The sequence below is a fragment of the Cetorhinus maximus genome, chromosome 15 (assembly GCF_964194155.1).
Source record: "Cetorhinus maximus chromosome 15, sCetMax3.hap1.1, whole genome shotgun sequence".
In the NCBI taxonomy this organism is placed as follows: domain Eukaryota; kingdom Metazoa; phylum Chordata; class Chondrichthyes; order Lamniformes; family Cetorhinidae; genus Cetorhinus; species Cetorhinus maximus.
Window position 1 is genome coordinate 99396557 of NC_135893.1, and position 19861 is coordinate 99416417.

The 19861-nt window shown below is 40.3% G+C and overlaps 1 protein-coding gene across 2 annotated transcripts; it reads left to right on the top strand.

The window, feature by feature from the left end:
* The first annotated feature begins 599 nt into the window (after positions 1-599).
* wdr24 (WD repeat domain 24) lies at positions 600-19233 on the top strand. Of its 2 annotated transcripts, none has more exons than XM_078559053.1 (10): positions 600-638; positions 3951-4805; positions 5929-6106; positions 10011-10680; positions 11545-11657; positions 12014-12132; positions 12638-12742; positions 14166-14503; positions 15855-16039; positions 17408-19233. In XM_078559053.1, exons 2-10 carry the CDS (start codon positions 4325-4327, stop codon positions 17574-17576), a joined length of 2358 nt encoding a protein of 785 aa, XP_078415179.1. In that variant the 5' UTR covers positions 600-638; positions 3951-4324; the 3' UTR covers positions 17577-19233. The 2 variants fall into 2 exon arrangements, with proteins under 2 accessions (XP_078415179.1, XP_078415180.1); XM_078559054.1 differs by having other exon boundaries at positions 14169-14503.
* The last annotated feature ends 628 nt before the right edge of the window (positions 19234-19861 follow it).

Sequence of the window (19861 nt, forward strand, 5' to 3'; positions counted from 1 at the left end):
TTGCTATGATTTTAGTAACTAGATGAATGAGTGAGCTTCCTGCAACCATAATAAGCTGGATATTGCAACCTCTTGCTTTCTGTAAACTCATTACTTTGAGTAAAACGTGTTATTCCCAACATTGTCTCCACCACCAACCTATACCTAAAGCCCATTGTAACTAGCTGCAACTCTAACGCATGCGCACTCCCCCACCCCGCCCATTGTCGACGTCACGGACCATGGAACACAGTGCTGGGCGCGGATTGGCTGCGCCATTTCCATAGTTACCGAAGCCGGGGCTTCGGGGGGGGAGGGGGCTGTTCATGTGACCCGTGTTTATATCACGTGGGCAAACCTGCCGCGGGGCATCGCGGGAGTTGTAGTTTCGACTGAAGCCGAAGCGGTTTTACCCTTGGGGTGAGGTGAATCTTTCTTCTTCTCGCACAGAGCGCGAATCGCCGGGATTTTGCGGCTTGAGCCTCCCGACCTGGGTGAGGGAAGCCCGGCGGAGGAAGACGTCTTTTACCGGGGCGGCGGCGTTAGGCTGGGAACGATCTCACCTCAGGGCGGAACGTTTGTGCGGGTCGTTGGCGGCCGGGGGGGGGGGGTCGGAAGCGGTAAGGTGACGGTTTCCGGTGCATGGCGGCGGGGAGAAGGTGAGGGGTTTTGTTCTTTCTGGAGTTTGGGTTTTGGGGCTGAAAGAGGAAAGTTTTTCGGATAAAGAGTGAGGGGATGGGCGAAGGGGGGTTTGAAACAGCCCCGTGGCGTTGTAGGATTGTGAGTTTTTATTTTCTCTCTGTGGTAATTTTGGGGCTTGAAGCTGTTGCCAGGGAGGGAGAGGCAGTGAGATCTGCTCCTCGTGCTATTGTAATGTTCTGTTGGAGTTCAAAAGGACACTTGGAGCTGGTTCTGGACCCGGCAACAAACCTGCTTTGACCTGGCTGGGTGGGGGAGGATACTTGGCACGAAAGGTCACACAAACACTTCTTTCCTGGGCTTACCTCCCCCCCACCACCCCCATCCCCATAGGCTTGCAAGAGAACTAATCCAGTTCTGAAGAAGAGTCATATGCGAAACGTTAACTCTGTTTAGACCTGCTGAGCTTTTCCAGCGCTTTTGTTTCCACAGAATCTCAGAATCTTTACAGCCCAGAAGGAGGTCATTCGACCCATCATGTCTGCAGCAGCTCCCTGAATGATTAATTCATCCAGTGTGATTCTCCTGGCTTCTCCACGTCACCCTGCACATTCTTCCTTTTCACATAGCATCCAATCTCGTTTTGAATGCTTCGATTGAACCTGCTTCCACCACACTCCCAGGCAGTGCATTCCCGACCTTAACCGCTCGCTGCATGAAAAAGCTTTTCCTCATGTTGCCTTTGCTGCTTTTGTCAGTTACTTTAAACTTGTGCCCTCTCGTTCTTGATCCTTTCACAAGTGGGAACTATTTCTCTCTGTCCAGACCCGTATAATTTTGAATACCTCTATCAAATCCCCCCTCATCCTTATCTTCTCCAAGGAAAACAGTTTTTATTTCAGATTTCCAACATCTGCAGCGTTTTGCATTTATTTCAGATAACTAATGTACTAAATGAGGCATTAAATGGGCCCCATTTTAACTCTCTGTGAATGAACTTTAGATGGGATTAAATATCAGCTGTTACACTGTACAATTACAGAATTAATCTTGGCTATGCTTTTGAAACATAATTAATATTGTCTTACACCATTTTTTTGAAATATTTTAAAACCAAGATTTTAAAGCAAAACAAATCTTGTAAAAATATTCAAGGTTGTTTGTCCTCAATTCAACTAATCTTACTTTCCCACTGATTTCACAGTACTGAGGTGTAAAAATAAAGTTGTTTTCCCAGTATATATTCCGATCAGAATTTTTCTGTCTCCTGCTTTGGTGCCTTGTGTTATGATCCCCGAAGAGCTCAATAACTTTTAAAAAGAAATTCAATTTCCAGTTAATAGCTGAAAGAATGACGCAACAAGATTTTGTATTTTAAGACTTTTACTGTAACCATCAGACTAAAAACACTATTAGCTAAAAAATATTGTTTTAAGCAAATCATACTTTAAACTTCAGAACAGAACTTTTCCCTTTCAGTTTTAACACAGCTAAAGAAGTCACTTCACAGATATACTTACACTGTCCCTTAAGTAGTCGTTTGATTTTCTAGGATCTACTTCAAAGGTATTCTTAGCTCCCAAGTGTTTACTTCCGATCTTTTCCTTTCTCAGTCTGGTGACTTTTAACCCCAGAACTGTCTTTCATGGTGAGAATTTTTTCTTGCGATTCTCCCTGTAGCGCAAGCTAGAGGAATCTTCTGGCCTTTTTTCAAATCCTCATGAATTTGGTCATTTTATCTGAACGCGACTCCCATCTGCATTCCTGTGTGGTGAACCCCTTCCTGAATCCTGGCAGACTAACTTGTCTGAGAGTTTTTGGGATATCTTAGAAACTCTTCCCCACTCGTAGTCCATCTCCATGACAACATGAATCACATGGGCCTTATATCCAGGTACAAATGCTGATTAGCAATTCTTTAGACTCCAATTCTATTCTATCTTGGAATTAAATGGCCAATTTAAAGCATAACTGTTTGCAACCTGACATTCTCAACACCCTCCTGGGACTTTGGAGACTACCAATCCAGCAATGTAAACACAGATGCTACTGCCATTATCTGCATGAGTGAACACTTTGTACGTTCTTCCTAACAAAATAATCTGGGCCTCCCTTAAATCTTTAATAGCCCCCACCCCCACCCAGGGGTCAAGCAGACTTCAGAATAGTCACATGCCTCCCTTCATTTTACCCTCAATTAAAGAGACAGTCCCAAAGCATAACAGTTTTCTGAACCTCATAATTGTAACGCATGTTGTTGCGACCAATAACTAACTTTTAAATTTTGGATTTACCATGAAGTGATAGTATTCGCTTTTATAATTGCAGTTATAGTCTGGACAATTCTTAATGTAAAATTGCCTCAATTCTTCTCACTAGATTCAGTGTAAATTTCTCTACATCAATACCCATCCATTTCAGCTCTTTCCCTTTCTGCATTTGAATCGCTAACAAAGATCTGAGTAGTTTGGAAAGTGCAGTCATATTTCTTTCATCAAACTTGTGTAATTTTTGTTTACAGGGTCCCTGTTTTTTCATGTGTTGAAGTTATTATCACAGGATTTCCACAATTACTTGATCTTTGATGTGACCCCAGTCCTGTGGGAGGAAGCATGACCTGCGAACGTACATTGTTTAACCGTGTTTGTTCCAAGTTTTTGTGGATCGGAAAAGGGTTGTGTAATTGTGAATTGGCTGATTTTTATGCCATGTGATGGCAAAATAAAATTGTGGCTTATTGTATAAGAAATTATGATCTCAAATTAGTGTTGTGTATCTCTGCACAATAACCATCAGTATATCTTACATTATACAGTGTGTCTTATTTTTCAATGTACATCTGTCTATTCGGGAGAGGTGGTGCTGCAGGTGCATAATTAGTATATAATAGTAATAAAACATTGTTAACTACACGTGTCAAAATAATAGGTAGCAGTATTGTTGCCTTTTTAAAAGGAAATTTTCAGTTATGACGAACTAAATCATATTGGCGTTGTAAACGTGGATAGATTTTCACTTTCTGTATGGCTGCTCTTTCAGCCTAATTGACAATTGCTCTAATAAAGATTTTTCACCAAGTGGCGAGATAAGATTATATAGCGTTAAAATGTATCTAAAGAATATTTTGAATTTTGTTTTAGATTATGTGCATTTTTATAAGAATGACAGAAAATAAATAATATAGCCTTGTGACATTATCCATCTACCCACCCAAGAAAATTTGGAAGCCTGCAACATGTCTTTAGGTGATTAAAGAGGTCAAATTATTTTTATTTCCAAGCGGATTTACTAATTGATGATTAAATCTTAATTCCTGTCCTCTTTAATTTCAGGTTTTTAACCAAACTGATGTGAATTTTGGGTTTTGCCAGTCCTGGACTCTGGCACTATCACGCATTTCATACATTCCATTGACGGGTGATGAATAAAATCTGTATTTGAGTGAAATGCCTTAAATTTAAGGAGTATAGTCCAATGTGACTGTTCGTATCACGAGAACAATGCCAGTTCGCATTCTTCAAGATCTGTCATCATCTGCACTGATGTAAATTACCAGATAAGCTGACTTGTGAAAAAAGGACCAGTTGGAAACTGTTTAAAACGTGAAACTACAATATTCTTTTCAGACTGGCAAGACTGAAGTAATTGATAACGGCTGCTCTCATTTCCTAACTGGCAGCTTTGCCAGAAATTCCTTGTGTTGACGATGGAGAAGATGGCACGAGTGACTACAGCCCTGAGTGGCACAACCATCACAGGGCGAACCATGTTCTGCCACCTTGACGCACCTGCCAACGCCATTAGCGTATGTAGGGATGCTGCCCAGGTGGCAGTGGTTGGTCGCAACATCTTTAAAATCTACTCCATAGAGGAGGAACAGTTTGTGGAAAAGTTAAACCTGCGGGTAGGGCGCAAGATCTCTCTGAACTTAAGCTGTGCTGACGTGGTGTGGCATCAGATTGATGATAACCTGATGGCGACAGCAGCCACAAACGGAGCCGTGATTACGTGGAATCTCGGCAAACCATCTCGGAATAAACAGGATCAGCTTTTCACCGAGCACAAACGCACAGTCAATAAGGTGTGCTTCCATCCCAACGAAGTGCACATGTTGCTGAGTGGCTCCCAGGATGGCTACATGAAGTGCTTTGATCTGCGGAAAAGACAATCTGTGAGCACCTTCTCTGGTAAAGGATATTTTTATTTTATGTTCCTGTAAAGTCAAAGTGATTGGTTCATTTGTGAAACTGTATTCCTTTATTAGCAATTCATATTAAAATTTTTGTTGCACAGTTTCTCACGCACGGTTACTCGTGTTTTAGAAAACCTTCCGCTAAAATGAAAATATTTTACAAATGAATTTCCTGTCTGTTAGTGAGTTTTAGAAATATTAGCAGTGATGGCTAACAGGTTAAAAGCTTCCCCAGTGTTTACTTCATTAATGGCATGTCTCTCTGAAATATTATAGCTAATATGGATAAGCCTAAAGTTGGCCCATTCTCTGTTTGAATACTACCTGCTTCACCATCTAAATGGTGAAGAACAGCATTAGTTGTCTGATGAAGTAGTAACATTAAGGCCTGAGTTTCCTCAGCTTGAGGCAGCCGCCATCCTGTGGGCAGTGTCAAAGTTAATTAAAGCAGCCGCTACCATTTATGGTAACTGTTTATGAGCTAATTATGTGTGAAGGAGGTGATTCAAAGCATTGTGCTTATCCATTCAGAAAGGCTTCCACTGTTCTATCCAGGAGTCCATGCCACGCATCGATCACTTTTACATGAAGAGATCTCCTGATATCAGTCCATATTTGCCTTTTGTCGGTTAGGAATTGTCCGACTGTTTCGTTTGAGACTTTAAAATATTTAATTTTTACTGTTGATGAATTTGGGACTTTGGAAGTCACGATGGTTGTGTGGGAAGGAGTGGAGCTTTAATTGACTAGAAGGTTGGTTTCTGTTAAGTGTTACCTAGTTAACTGCTCTGTGGATTAGATGCCTCCTGACCCCCTCACACTGCTCCAACAGTGAGCCTTAACCCACTCTAAAAAGCATTAAATTGGTACTTTCTGTATCTTGCACCAGCTGTCCTCATGATGTTTCTGACTAAGATTGATACTTAACTGCAGGTAGCTCTAGGTCGTTGGGCTAGCAGTAGGAACTGTTCAAATTTATGTAATGCAGGATACTTAGATGTCATACAGAGAAGATATTCATCTCATTAACTTAAGATTTGTGTTCCGATACATCCTGCCTGATGTTAACTGCCATTACTATTTTGGTAATCTTGCAAGTGGAACTTTATCTTCTGTAGGTCAGTCAGAAAGTGTCCGGGATGTCCAGTTCAGTGTAAGAGACTATTTCACATTTGCTGCTTCTTTTGAAAATGGTAATGTTCAGCTCTGGGACATAAGACGGCCAGATAGATATGAGCGCATGTTTACAGCACATAATGGACCTGTCTTCTGCTGTGATTGGCACCCAGATGATAGGTGAGTACAGTGAGGCTCTTGCAACCTTCAGTAATTACATTTAGAGTCTTGATAAGACTTTTTTTTCACTACTTTTGCCAAACTGAAGTATGTTAAGATCTTTGGGTGAGCTTCAGTATAACTTGGCTCATGCAAAATGGTAAACAGACATCAATGGGTATTTAGTAATCTACATACTAGAGGGAGCATCACGCTCAAAGGTCCAGTTACTAGTCTGAACACTCACATTTAATTCAAGGGCATTGAGCCATTCCTCGTGAAGACTTGATGCCAAATTATTGCCTCGCCAAACTTAACCAATGTCATTTTTGCATCAGACAAAAATTGGGATATAGCAATTCACTGTCAAAATTTTACAAAAGCTGCAATATTAAGTAATAAATTTTATTTTTGAAAACTGCCAGCTAATTGTGGAATATTTTTAACTTGAGCCCTGATTTCAGTCAAATTTCCAACAAATAAATAAAACCCAAGGTACCTCCAAGCTTTTTTTTGTTGGAACTGACATGAATAACCCACACTGTTGAAATTATTTTCCACTTTTTCCTCACCGTTTTCTTCTGTCTTATGCAGTGCTCTGCCTTGGCTGAGCTTCTGGCCAGGCAGCCTGCTCCAGCTTTTGACAAGGTTACTGCGGTGTGTCTGATCGCTTCCTGCCTTCATTCATATTTGCTTTCTGTGGAAAGTTGCCCAGCCTATACTCAACACCTGCTTAACTTGCAGTTAAGGTTGAGAACTCACCATATGGGGAATCACAGGCAACAGCCAGCGGGACAGCTTCATACCCAGTTGCTGCCTGTCTAATCTGTTAGGACCTAAAGGGAAGGTGAGAAGAAGCTGCATCCCTAAAGAGACGGTGGGGAAATTGGCACACACCCGACACTTCAATGGGGTCTGGCAGCAATTTGCAGCTTCTCACAAAACAGGGGGGGTCTCTGAGGCGAGGAAAGTTTTTAAAGAAGATTGGGGCTATCGGACGGAATAAATAAATGGGCAAAAGGAGGAGAAATTGTGATAATACTTAGCTGCAACATTGTGACAGTGCCCTACTAGGTAGCAGCATATTGGAGCTTCAACACTCTGTGCCAGCTTGTAGTACACAACTTTTAGAGCTGAACTAACAGACTGTAGAGGATCCACAGAAATCAAACTGGTGCTCTGCAGATGGGCTGAATTAGATGCTACACCAGAGTTCAATGCTCTTGAACTGCACCATTAAAGTTTAGTGAAATATACTTATTTATAACTAAGGCTTAGGTGATAGCTCAAGCTGTTTTGAATGAGCATTTTATATTGTTTTTGCACCTAATTTGACTGCAAATCACGATGCAGTTTTTTAATTTTAGTTTTTGTTGTTTACCTTGAGCTTTTTCAAAAAATTAGGAAACAATTTGTATGTGTACTTTAAATAGTTGTTTATAAAGGAACAGAAATGAGAGCTCAGCAGGCTATTTGTTCCATCTTACTAGTACTGGTGTCTGTTCTCTAGCTGGAGAGACTATTCCAAATCCTATTTCCCTGTCCTTTCTCCATTTGCCTTTTTATCTAATTTCAAAAACATATCCAGCTCCTTTATAAATTGTTATTGTCTCTGCCTCAGTAGCCATTGTGGTAAGGCATTCCATGTTATAACCTCTGTGTCAAAACCTCATCTTAAGCGTAAACAGAATTAGATCAGAGGTCTAATGCACAGAAAAAGGCCTTTCGGCCCATCGAGTCTACGCCAGTCAAACAAGTACCTAACTATTCTAATCCCATTTTCCAGCACTAGGCCCATAGCCTTGTATGCCATGGCATCACAAGTGCACATCCAAATACTTCTTAAATGTTATGAGGGTTTCCGCCTCTACCACCCTTTCAGGCAGTGAGTTCCAGATTCCCACCACCCTCTGGGTGAAAAAATTCATTCTCGCATCCCCTCTAAACCTCCTGCCCTTTACCTTAAATCTATGCCCCCTGGTTATTGATCCCTTTACCAAGGGGAAAAGTTCCTTCCTGTCTACCCTATCTATGCTCCTCATAATTTTATACACCTCAATCATGTCCCCTCTCAATCTCCTCTGCTCCAGGGAAAATAGCCTTAGTCTATCCAATCTCTTCTCATAACTAAAACGCTCCAGCCCAGGCAACGTCCTGGTAAATCTCCTCTGCACTCTCTCTAGTGCAATCACATCCTTCCTATAATGCGGATTCCAGAACTGCATACAATACTCTAGCTGCGGCCTAACCAGTGTTTTATACAGTTCCAGCATAACCTCCCTGCTCTTATATTCTATGCCTCAGCTAATAAAAGCAAGTATCCCATATGCCTTCTTAACCACCTTATCTACCTGTCCCGCTACCTTAAGGGACCGGTGGACATGCACACCAAGGTCCCTCTGATCCTCGGTACTTCCGAGGGTCCTACCATTCATCATGTATCCACGTGCCTTGTTTGTCCTGCCCAAGTGCATCACCTCTCACTTATCTGGATTAAATTGTATTTGCCACTAATCAGCCCATCTGACCAGCCCGTCTATATCCTCCTGTAATCTAAGGCTATCGTCCTCACTATTTACCACCTCATCAATTATCATGTCATCCGCAAACTTACTGATCAACCCTCCTACATTCAAGTCTAAATCGTTTATATATACCACAAACAGCAAGGGGCCCAACACCGATCCCTGTGAAACCCCACTGTACACAGGCAACCAGTCTCAAAAACACCCCTCGACCATCACCCTCTGCTTCCTGCCACTCAGCCAATTCTGGATCCAATTTGCCAAATTGCCTTGGATCCCATGGGCTCTTACGTCCGTTACCAGTCTCCCATGCGGAACCTTATCAAAAGCTTTGCTGAAGTCCAAGTAGACTACGTCAAATGCATTGCCCTCATCTACACACCTGGTCACCTCTTCGAAAAATTCAATCAAATTGGTCAGACATGACCTCCCATTAACAAAACCATGCTGACTGTCCTTGATTAATCCCTGCCTCTCCAAGTGTAGATTAATTCTGTCCCTCCGAATTGCTTCCAACAGTTACCCCTGGTTGCTGGTATTTCTAAGCAGTGGAATAAATTTTTACCAACTATTCTCTCAAAATCTTTTATGATTTTGAGCACCTCTTGAATTCTGGGGGAATCCACCCACTGTAAACAGCACCAATCGTTCAAGCCTATCCTTATAATTATCATCAGTGGCAACTGTAATGAACCATTTTTGTATCCTTTATCCCTTTTATATAACTGGGTGTTCAGAACTGCACGCACTACAGTGTGGCACACGCAGTGTCTATACAAATTTAACATTATCTCAGTGACGCTGTATATAAAAATCATCCCATTTAGCTTTTTTTCATGCTTTTTCAACTATATGCCCTCTTTTATTATCACTTTGTTCTTCAACTCTAGTAAGGTATTCTGCTGTTCGCTTTTCTAACTCTTTTACATCTGCCAGCTATCCACCCAACTTGCTAACCTGTCCATAATCCTCCTCAAATCCCCAGAATTGTTCCTCATAATTGTCCGTTCCCTCCTAGCATAAGTGGCATAAGTAAACTTCATCATCCCTCTTGTGCCTCTGTGCGAAACGTTCACCTAAGTTGAAGAAGAGATTCTAGCACAGCTCCTTCTACTCTGCTTTCTGTTTGCCAGTCACCTTGTCCTTTGAATCTTTGCATTCCCTTTGATGTAATGTCCCTTGATTTAAAAAAAGGGTCATGTAACACACTGCTCACATGGACTGTGCATCACTCCAGCCTTTTTGTTGAACTAATCTGGTCTGTGCATTTGATTTGATTTTGTTTTTTTTTGTAGAGGAAATTTCCTCGCAGGTTGAACAGTGGTGTGTAGATCTTAAAGTCACCAAGAGTAAGTAATAAATGCAATATAATGCGTGCTTTTTTTTTGTTCCTTTTTCAGAGGATGGTTAGCGACTGGAGGACGGGATAAAATGGTGAAAGTATGGGACATTTCGGCAACCAGGACCAAGGAGATCTATTGTGTCCAGAATATTGCCTCGGTAGCACGTGTGAAGTGGCGGCCAGAAATGAAGTACCATCTAGCAACCTGCTCCATGATGGTAGACCACAACATTTATGTCTGGGACATTCGGCGCCCATACATTCCATTTGGAATATTTGAGGAGCACAAGGACGTTGCCACGGGAATTGCGTGGCGTCATATTCATGATCCTTATTACCTCCTTTCTGGATCAAAAGACAGCACTTTGTACCAGCACATGTTTAAAGATGCCAGCCGGCCTGTCGACCGTGCCAATCCTGAAGGATTGTGCTACGGGCTATTTGGAGACTTGGCTTTTGCAGGAAAAGATAGCATGTTTGCTGCTGACTCAAATCGGAAAACCTATGGCGGAGAGAGGCGTTACCCCATTTTTTTCTTCAAGAAGCCGGATTTATCGGAGCAATTTTCAAACGTATCCAGCGCTCTTAATGTGTTTGAAACTGAGCTGGGCAGCAACTCCATGGACTGGTTTGTCAACATGGCACAACAGTACGTTCTGACTGGCCGGTCGCTGGCTGAGCTCTGTGATCACAATGCCAAAATTGCTAAAGAATTATATCGTTATCAGGTACTGTGATTACTTGGGTCAAAAATGGAAAAAGTAGCTCTTCACACTCCTCCCATCAATCGACAGAAATGTAAGGGAAAGGTGTTTCCTCTGTTCTCTCGCCATGACTTCAGCAGGAATCTAGGAGAATTGGTGTAAACAGTAGTTTAATGACCCCTAACTAGAAAGTACATGTGCCACCAGTTGAGGCAAGAGTGGGGTCAGCTGTGGTTTCCACCACAGTAAATTCGCCCGCTGGTCCGTCATTAGTTACCCCTGAAGAATAATCCCTTGGGCACCATATCAGGGAGCTGCTGGCAGATATAAAATTACACCCCAAAATAAATGCTCATTTTCAGAGGGGATAGGGAGAAAGTTTTGTTCACCTGATAATGTGTAGATTTTGCAGCTTTCTGGAAAGTAAGTGTGCCCCGATTGCAGGTCATGACTGAAAGATGCCATGTGACACATGAATGGTAAATATGACTTGTTATCCCCTCCCTAGGTGGTGCTTTGATAACTAATGAATGACAAGGCTCAAGTGAATTGTTGTCAGCCCATAGGAATGGGTTTAATAAATGGTTTTATAACAGCTCCTAGTCATGTATTCTAATCTTATAAACATCAAGCACAAATATTGAAATTTGTTCTCTATTTATATGCAGTGACTAAGGAACAGATAACATTATTGCGGACCTTGTTTTCACTGCTTGATAGAGTCCGTCCTTTAATTACATTTTACATTCACTGTTGTAAACATTGGGTTGGAAAAATGTAGCTGAAATTGGGGGTGGATTGAATCTGTGGATTGAATGCTTTCAGCATCCCTGATGCACTACACCACTGGTATAATCAAGATTTAACTTTGCTCCACTCTGTCTGTAGGTGGCTCAGACATGGACAATGCTGAGGATTGTCTACTGCAACCCAGGTGCTATTTCATCTGTGAACTTGAATCAAAGTATTGGCAAGAGTGGAGGCTTGCCTCTTATGAACAGGTAAGAGAAGCAGAGGCAGCTTAACTTTTTAAAAAAAAAGTCTTAAAATACTGTGGTAAGACTACATTTATGGCTTAGAACTTATAAGTTGGCCTATCAGCAGTAAACCATTTGGTCTTGGCTTTCTATCCTTTTGTTTTGTACTTGTTTGGCATAACTCACTTGTACTTAGGTTGAAAATATGTTAGCTTACCTACTGTATGTATGGGCTTTTCTTAATTTATTACAGTTTCCATGTTCAAAACTCCCCTCCCTTCAATTTTTGTCTGATTTGGTGAACTTTTTAAGGAGTGCAGTTTCTTTCCATTTAATACAGTGGGTAATGTAATGGATTCATGTTTAATTTTTCTTCCCAGTCTCAAGGAGCTCTCTGCAGCACTAGGCAATGAGACTAGGTTGGAGCGAGGAAAGGCTGAAAATCGGCCGGAGATTAATCATTTAGATTCCTCAAATCCTTTGATCTCTGCAAATGAAGGTACAGTATTTGATTTTTGGCATGTTACTGTATCAGTATTTTTGTACATGTACTGGGAACTCCAGTTAAACTGCTTAAAGTTTATCCAATTAAAGTTATTAATGAGACATGATACTACAGTGTCAATGCTAGTGCAACATGGCTAATGATTTATCAGAGTGGTAAAGGTTCTGACACTGTTAATCATTTTTAAAAATCAATGCTGTAAGTGGATTATACACTTATAAAAGAACAAAGCGTATCCATCAGTACACCACCCATTTTTCAACGATTGTGGTAGATAACGAAATAATTTAAGGAAGTTGTCTGTCTTTGTCACCAACCTCCACTGTTACAAAAATGTTATTTTTCAGTAGTAGTTTTCTTTCTCCTTGTACAGTGTGTTAGTGCTACGATAATTGTGAATTTTTTTAAGCGATGGTTTAAATGATTTCATTGTGAGTAAAATGCTCATCTGTTAGTGTACAATCTAATCTGACTGATATTTTTCTCTGCCCTGTCACAGAGAACGAGGAAACAGAAGGTAGTGACGTGCCTGCTGAATATTTATTTGGGGATGTGGAAGGAGATGAAGACGACCTTTACATGGTGGACCATGAAAATGCTCCGGGTGAGCATTTTATTCATATTATTGTTAAGAGAAATTGCTGCTGTCGTCAGTTGCGTAGTGAAAACTGACTGTGTTCAAGTCTCCTAACCACACGGGAGCTCTTCTGGTGTAGATGGAAATCCATCATTCAACAACTGTGCAAACAATGTTTCGGCGCATTCAAGATGCTCTAAGGCGATTGAAGAAAACTGATCGTAGCTAAAACTAGGCGCTGATGAGGGACTTGAACTAAGTCTCTGACTTGACCTAAGTTTTATTTATCTTGGGAATCTTGAGACAGATGTTCAGAAAATGGTATTTTTCTTGACCTGTTACAGTGAGCATTATCTACTGGATTTGTCAGGAGCTGTTCTCTGCCAAGGAGACGTGACACATCTGATCCTCAGTAGCAACATAATACTGACCAGTGTTAAACCTAATGCTTTTTCTCATTGATGTAGGATTTTATTTTAAGCTGGGTGTGGAGTGTATACTACCCTTGAAGCGCTCCCACACCAACCCCCACTATCTCCCTTCTGATAATTTCTGATAAAATTAATGATGGAAATAGTGACTCATGGAATTTGCATATTGCGATGCTTTTGCATAGTCCCCCACATTAGTTATTTGCATAAAAAACTCTTTAAGAGTTTGTGTATGACCTTGTATCCAAGCCAATAATGCTGTGTATGTAAACTTGTGCATTGAGCTTCCAGCTCATACTGTACACTGGTCAGAATGATAGACTGTACCCATGTTCCAAATGCCATTGAATAGCCTCCTATAGGTGCATCTGAGTAAGCATGGCCATTATTTGATCTCTATGCATGAGATTACATGTAGCCAACTTTTGAAAACTATTCTGAAAATCCTTTCCCTCTTAACATTACTGCTACATGTTTGAGACCTTTTTTAATTGACAGTTCTCACCCCTGACATCCTTTCTTGAAGGTGTTTACTGCTTACTGGAGTAAGGTTCCAGTCAGTCTCAAGTGATGGTGAATGTTCGGGGACTATCAAATCATGTAAATATCACAACCATGTCTAATTCTGTCCTTTGCAGTTTACACAAAAAAACTTCCATCAGGGATTGTTGCGCAGCAATCAGGAATGAGAATCTCATAGTTACCCTAAGGCCCTGAGGCCAATTGCACTACCTCTATCACCATGTCACCCTACTGCCATCCTCTTGTTCCCTGCTGGTGGGCATCAGAATTTGGGGTGCCATTTTCAGACTGTTAAAATGAACGGTCATAAAATCACAACAAGTAATATATGATTTGTGCTGCTGGTGAGTCGGTGTGGAATCATGTAATTACTGATAGTATGTCTGTACATGTAAAAGTACTGTTCTAGAACAGGATCCATGTTCAATTGTCTTGTTTCTTTTAAGTGGCAAAGTCACTAAATTCCTTTACATATATATTGCCTTCCTATTTGTTAGCAGAGGAACATGAATACATTTTGCCTCAAGAAGCGTTTCAACTGCGTCACGAAATTGTAGATAACCCTTCTGCTCCTGACCATCTTCAGGACAAAATGGAATCTCCACACGTCAGTGGAAATGAAGCGGAGACTGTATGTTTGACTCCAATTGAATCCTTCTCCCTCATGTCGATCTCTCAGCCTCTCTATGATGCCTACCTGCCTGCTGATTACTTCAATTCCCTTGTTAAAGACATGCTCCACTACTATGCAGAGCAGGGAGATGTGCAGATGGCCGTATCAGTCCTCATTGTACTGGGGGACCGTATACGGAAAGAAATAGATGAACAAACACAGGTTAGAGTATGTTCTAATAAACTGTATTTTCTGCCAATTTCAAAGTTAAGCAACAAGGGAGGATGAAGGGAAAATGGTCTCGGACCATGGGGGTGTCTGAGTTTGTACTTAAATATGTTAAGATTTGGAAAAAGACTCCACGTTAGTCACTTCATTTCTGATGGGCCTGGGACAGCCATCAGGGAGTATATTTGTCTCATTTTATCAAGAGTATTGAAACTAGATTTGTGCTGCCCCTGTCAAATAAAAAAATTGGATTTGCTTCAATGGAGTGATTTCCATTTCCTCCTCCTCTTAACATTTCATACAAAAACATTTGTATGCAATTGTTTTGCTCTTTGTTTTGAAATCTGTGGATTTCTGAAGAATATCCAAATTCCTGAAAGTATAATTACTGAACTTTTAAAGGGCAGGTTAAATCTTCTTTCTTTAACTAAGATTACACAAATAGTGTGAATCTATTGGGAGGATGTTTCATTTGCATTCTTAATTAAATCAAGTCCAGAAGATAAAGTAATAAAATATTGGTTTCCACTGTTCAAATATTGGATAATTTTATTTCTTCAGTGATGATCTTTACCATGGGGACAACTTATAATTTAAAATATCCAACATCCTAAATTGCCCTTTGTGCCATCTCTCTCTGCCATTGGTCATTCAAGGATTTTTAAGATGAACAGTAGACCATTTGGCTCTGCCATTCGATTATCATCCACTTTCCTGCCTGTCTCCCATAATCCTTGACTCCCTTGTCAATCAAAAATCTGCCTAACTCAGCTTCCACTGCTCACTCGAAGAGAATTTCAAAGACGAACGACCCTCTGAGGAGAAATCCCTCTTCATCTTCAGATGGGAGATCCACCCTACATAAACTCCATTCATCCCAAAATCTGCCACTTGCACACTACAATCTTATCCTCCCTGGCTCCATATCCTATGATGCATTCAGTTCAGAAACTTTACTTTAGCTCATATAACTGTGGCCTTACCACACCCTACTATCATCTCCTCTAGCTCATTGGAAGAACATTGTCTTAAGACAATCGTCCAACTCTGACCTTATCACATTCTTGTCCCTACTTTGGTGACAGCCTTTAGCCATATTGACCGTACTCTTTGAAACTCCTTCCTGAACCTTTGTCGTCAACTTTTAAAAATACTCAACCTATCCTTTCTACCATGCTTTTGATTCTCTCTCCAAACTGTCATTGTTTAGTGTTGCTCTATTCGATGTAGTATTTTTTGGAGGGATTTTTTTTTTTAAATAAAAAGATATTGACTAAACCTCTCTAGGAAATATTTGACCATTACATTGAATATTTGAAGTTTTACTTTTATCCTTTGTTGTCAGGAGCACTGGTACACGTCGTACATTGACCTGCTGCAGCGTTTCAAACTGTGGAATGTCTCTAATGAGGTGATCAAGCTGAGCACGTGCAGCTCCATCAATTGCTCTAACCAGGCATCAACTACGCTTCACATCAACTGCACCGAATGTAAACGACCAATGTGCAGCAAGGGCTGGATCTGTGAAAGGTGGGCTGTGTCTGTAATAACTGCTATTGGAGGGAAAGCTAGAAGAGTGCAGTATCTCTCTCTGTCAGTTATATGGATAAAACCCTAATGGTTAAATTCTAGTGGGGGCAAGCTGAAAATATTTGAACTTAATACTTATACAGAATTCCTTTTTGACTGAAACTTATTTCTGTTGCTGAAACGGAAAAGTTACTTTTTGTCCATTCTTCAACTTTGCTATTCTTTGTCCTGTTCCAGCATCTTGAGGCCTACTGCAGTTCATTTTACGAGATGCAAGTCACTGATGCAGCTTTACAGTTTATTGAGAAGCCTCGATTAAAGGTTCAGACTGTGAAACACCAGTAACCTTGGTCGGGGGTGGGTGGGAAGAAAATAGGCGAGAACGAGAAAAGTTGAGCACCTTCAACAGGGCTGAAAGTAGTGTTCTTATTTATGATTTGTTCTAATAGTACAGCGCAGGCAACCAGTGACTGTCCTAATATACCAAAAATCACTCGAGACTAACTCTTTGCATGCCACCTTGCAGGGAGGGCCTGATCACGTGATCCCTCTCCCTTCACTTTGGGCAACTAGGAAAAGTTGGAATATACCATGTAACAAGATCCCAAGTCCATAATTGATGAGGTAGCAGCAGGACAACAACAATGGCTTCTAGATCATCATTTGAAAATCCAACTCATTCCCTGCTCAATCTGGTCTCCGTGACTCCAGTCTCACGCTATATGGGGATTAATTTCCTCTGAAATGATCCAGTAAGTTGTAAGCAACTGTTACGAAGTGGCCCACCTCCTTGGGGTAACTAGCAATTGCCCATAAATGCAATTTTGCTGCTGTCACCCATGTCCTGAGCAATGATTAAAATAATAGCCCTTAAAGGTAAATTATTCCTTGACCCTAAATTACATGAACTAGGTACATACAGACTGAAATATTAGAAGCAGGAGCTGGATCCACACATTACCTATCTTTAGCACAAGGAGCTTAATTGGGCAGAGATCTATCTTAGGTGAGAATAGAGCCCTGCAAACAGGAGGTCACGTGGATCTATTTAAGATGACATTGCTTTTGCTTGAATGAACAAGATGCATTTGATTTTACTTTTTCGGGCTGCATATCAACCTTTTCTAATGTGGAGTTAAGTACATTCCATTAAATAGTAAAAGAAATACATTTAAGATCTGGAAACATTGTTGTTACAGTAAACATTGGCCTTGAAATTCTTTATGCATCTTTTGGAGTTCCACTGCTATCTTGCCAGTTACAGTGGGAGAATGGGACCATATCTGAAATTTCGTGGAAAAGTAATGTATTTAATGTAACTGCCAGTATTATTTACTCTCTAACCTGTTGCATGTTTTTGTGTTTCAGATGCCACCAGAGTCCTAGCCTGTGTGCTGTGTGCCACCAAGTTGTTAAAGGGCTGTTTGTTTGGTGCCAGGGATGTAGTCACGGTGGGCACTTGCAGCACATCATGAACTGGCTAAGGACTAGTTCGCATTGCCCAGCTGGATGTGGCCACCTCTGTGAATATACCTGAGAAAGCAGTGCTGAAAAACTCAATGCGGCCTCCAGTTTGCAACAGCTGACTTTCTAATTAACTGTAGTTCATTCGGCTGTGGACACCACTAACTTCTTAAAACCATTTTAGAATGTATGCTGCAGATACAAAGAAATCGACTCATTCACCATGAAAAGCTCTAGCTGAATTCAAACCGGGAAAAATGTTAACTGAAGTAATTAGCTGTGAAGTTTTTTTTTTCATGTTACGCTTATTTTTTTTGAAGTGGTACTGGCAAGAACAAATTTCCAAATGGGATTTGCTGTGAATACATCTTATTGCGTAAAGCATGCAGTGTTGGCTTGCTTTCCAGTTAAGTACTGAAATGTGTCTCGCAAAGCAACAAACTAATGTAGAAAGATGCTTTGTAAAGCAATTGGAACAGTTCCCATATTGGTATCAGTTAAGCGGGTGTGATACCAAATTATCACAGGAAAACATTTTTGTACTTCATGACTAACACATATTCAGGATCTGGATATTTGCGCACACATGGATTATTAGCACAACTGAAGCTGTTCCAAACTTACACCAAAGCTTAAACAAAATGCCTACTTTTTTGGTAGGTGTTTGGATAGTCAGTATCATTGACGAAAGAATACCCATTTAGATACCAGTCAGGAATGGGTTATTCACTGCCTTCTGTATAGCATGTTAATCTGTCAGTAGGTTAACACTTTGGAATTTTTTTTGGTCAAAGGGGCAAGAGCAGCTAGGAAATTTATTTAGGATGACTCTAATTCATATTGAGATGTTTAGGACCTAGGGTGGATCACGTGATAAGGTAATAGATAATCAATCACCACTCTGGAAGCTTGCAAAGAATGCTGTGAATTTAAGAATGCTCTGCTCTCCAGTTAATATACAATGTGAAGATCAGACATACAGTACACTATGGAGTTGTAAAGCACCCATCAGTTAATTTTCTGAAAGGTGCATTCCAGTAACCCACTTCAACCAATGGAATATCCTAGACCTAATGTGGGGGTAAATATGCAAAATGAATTCAGCAATATTGTATCCATCCTCAAATGAGACATTTGCAGTATACCTCCCCAAACTGCCTCATTTATTTTTGAGTTTATTGCATTCAAGATAAGTTTGCAGTGTAGATAAAGTACGTCTCATTTTTGTTCATTATCTGCTATTGAACTGGGATGAAATGGATTTTTTTCACAAAAGGAAACTCATTTCTGGCCACATTGACATTTAGCAGAAAAAATATTCTAACCTCAGTTACATAAAACCTTGTTGGTTTTCCACTAATTTTGTTTTAAGTTTTGTTAAGAATGTTTCATAGAACATTGCTGTGTTTGAGTTACATTCCACATGTAAGGAAGATCCTCATGATCCATGGCTGGATGTACATTTTTTGATATTGTAATAAAGACCTTATTTAACGTTAAACTCTCCTGCATGTTATTGGATAGAGTTTGAAATATTAACTGACTAAAGGTTCATAAAATGAATTTAGTCTTCCTTACACTTGTATTATAAACATTTATATTTGTTATATATCTTAAGACTAGAGTACTTTTAAAACTGAGTTTATTTTACATTAAATTCTGAATCCTTCTATAAGTAACTATTAGTATACTGCTGCAAAAATGCTTTAAATAAATAGTGGTTGCTGTAATTTCTCATTGCATTTAATTCATTCTCCAGCAAATCAAAAGCTGATTTTCCTCTAATATATTGCAATAGCTGAGAATTTTGTTATCGCCCTCTCGGCTGCAGATTTGTAAATAAAATTGTTCAATAATGGTTGCCTGCTGACAGTCCACATGCTAATCTCTGTAATATAGAACAGAAAGATGACTAGGCTAGGGTAGAATTTTTTTTTTTACATTTAATTTGAGAAATTGAGGACTGAAGAACATTGTGACATCTTTGGAACTTGATTGAGGAAGTTTGAGCGATTCGAAATGTGTGCGCGCGCGCATTATATTCGGGTACATGGGGTCATTTTTTTCAATTACATGTTACGCTTGACTCAAAGTAAGACTTCAGTGCCAATGGGTGAATTCGACCCTAACACAGGTGTAGGGGAATTACAAGTGAAGATTATGCATTTAGCTGAAAGCAAATTTGGAGATGCAGATAAAATAAATGTTTTCTCCATCATGATGGGGTGTCTCACCAGTGTTGCCTGTGACATCCAGCATTATGTACTATTTTTAAATTACTGAGATTCTGGACTCATTATGACACATCTAAGAATGAGAGTTGCATTCTGTGAAGGGAAGCAGTTGCCAAGTGAGATT

Bases quoted from the DNA above. Each gene is read 5' to 3' on its own strand.
- wdr24 (XM_078559053.1), top strand. From the start codon at position 4,325: ATGGAGAAGATGGCACGAGTGACTACAGCCCTGAGTGGCACAACCATC. The intron at 4,806-5,928 runs GTAAAGGATATT...TATCTTCTGTAG, and splicing joins ATCTGTGAGCACCTTCTCTG to GTCAGTCAGAAAGTGTCCGG. The intron at 14,504-15,854 runs GTTAGAGTATGT...CTTTGTTGTCAG, and splicing joins AAATAGATGAACAAACACAG to GAGCACTGGTACACGTCGTA.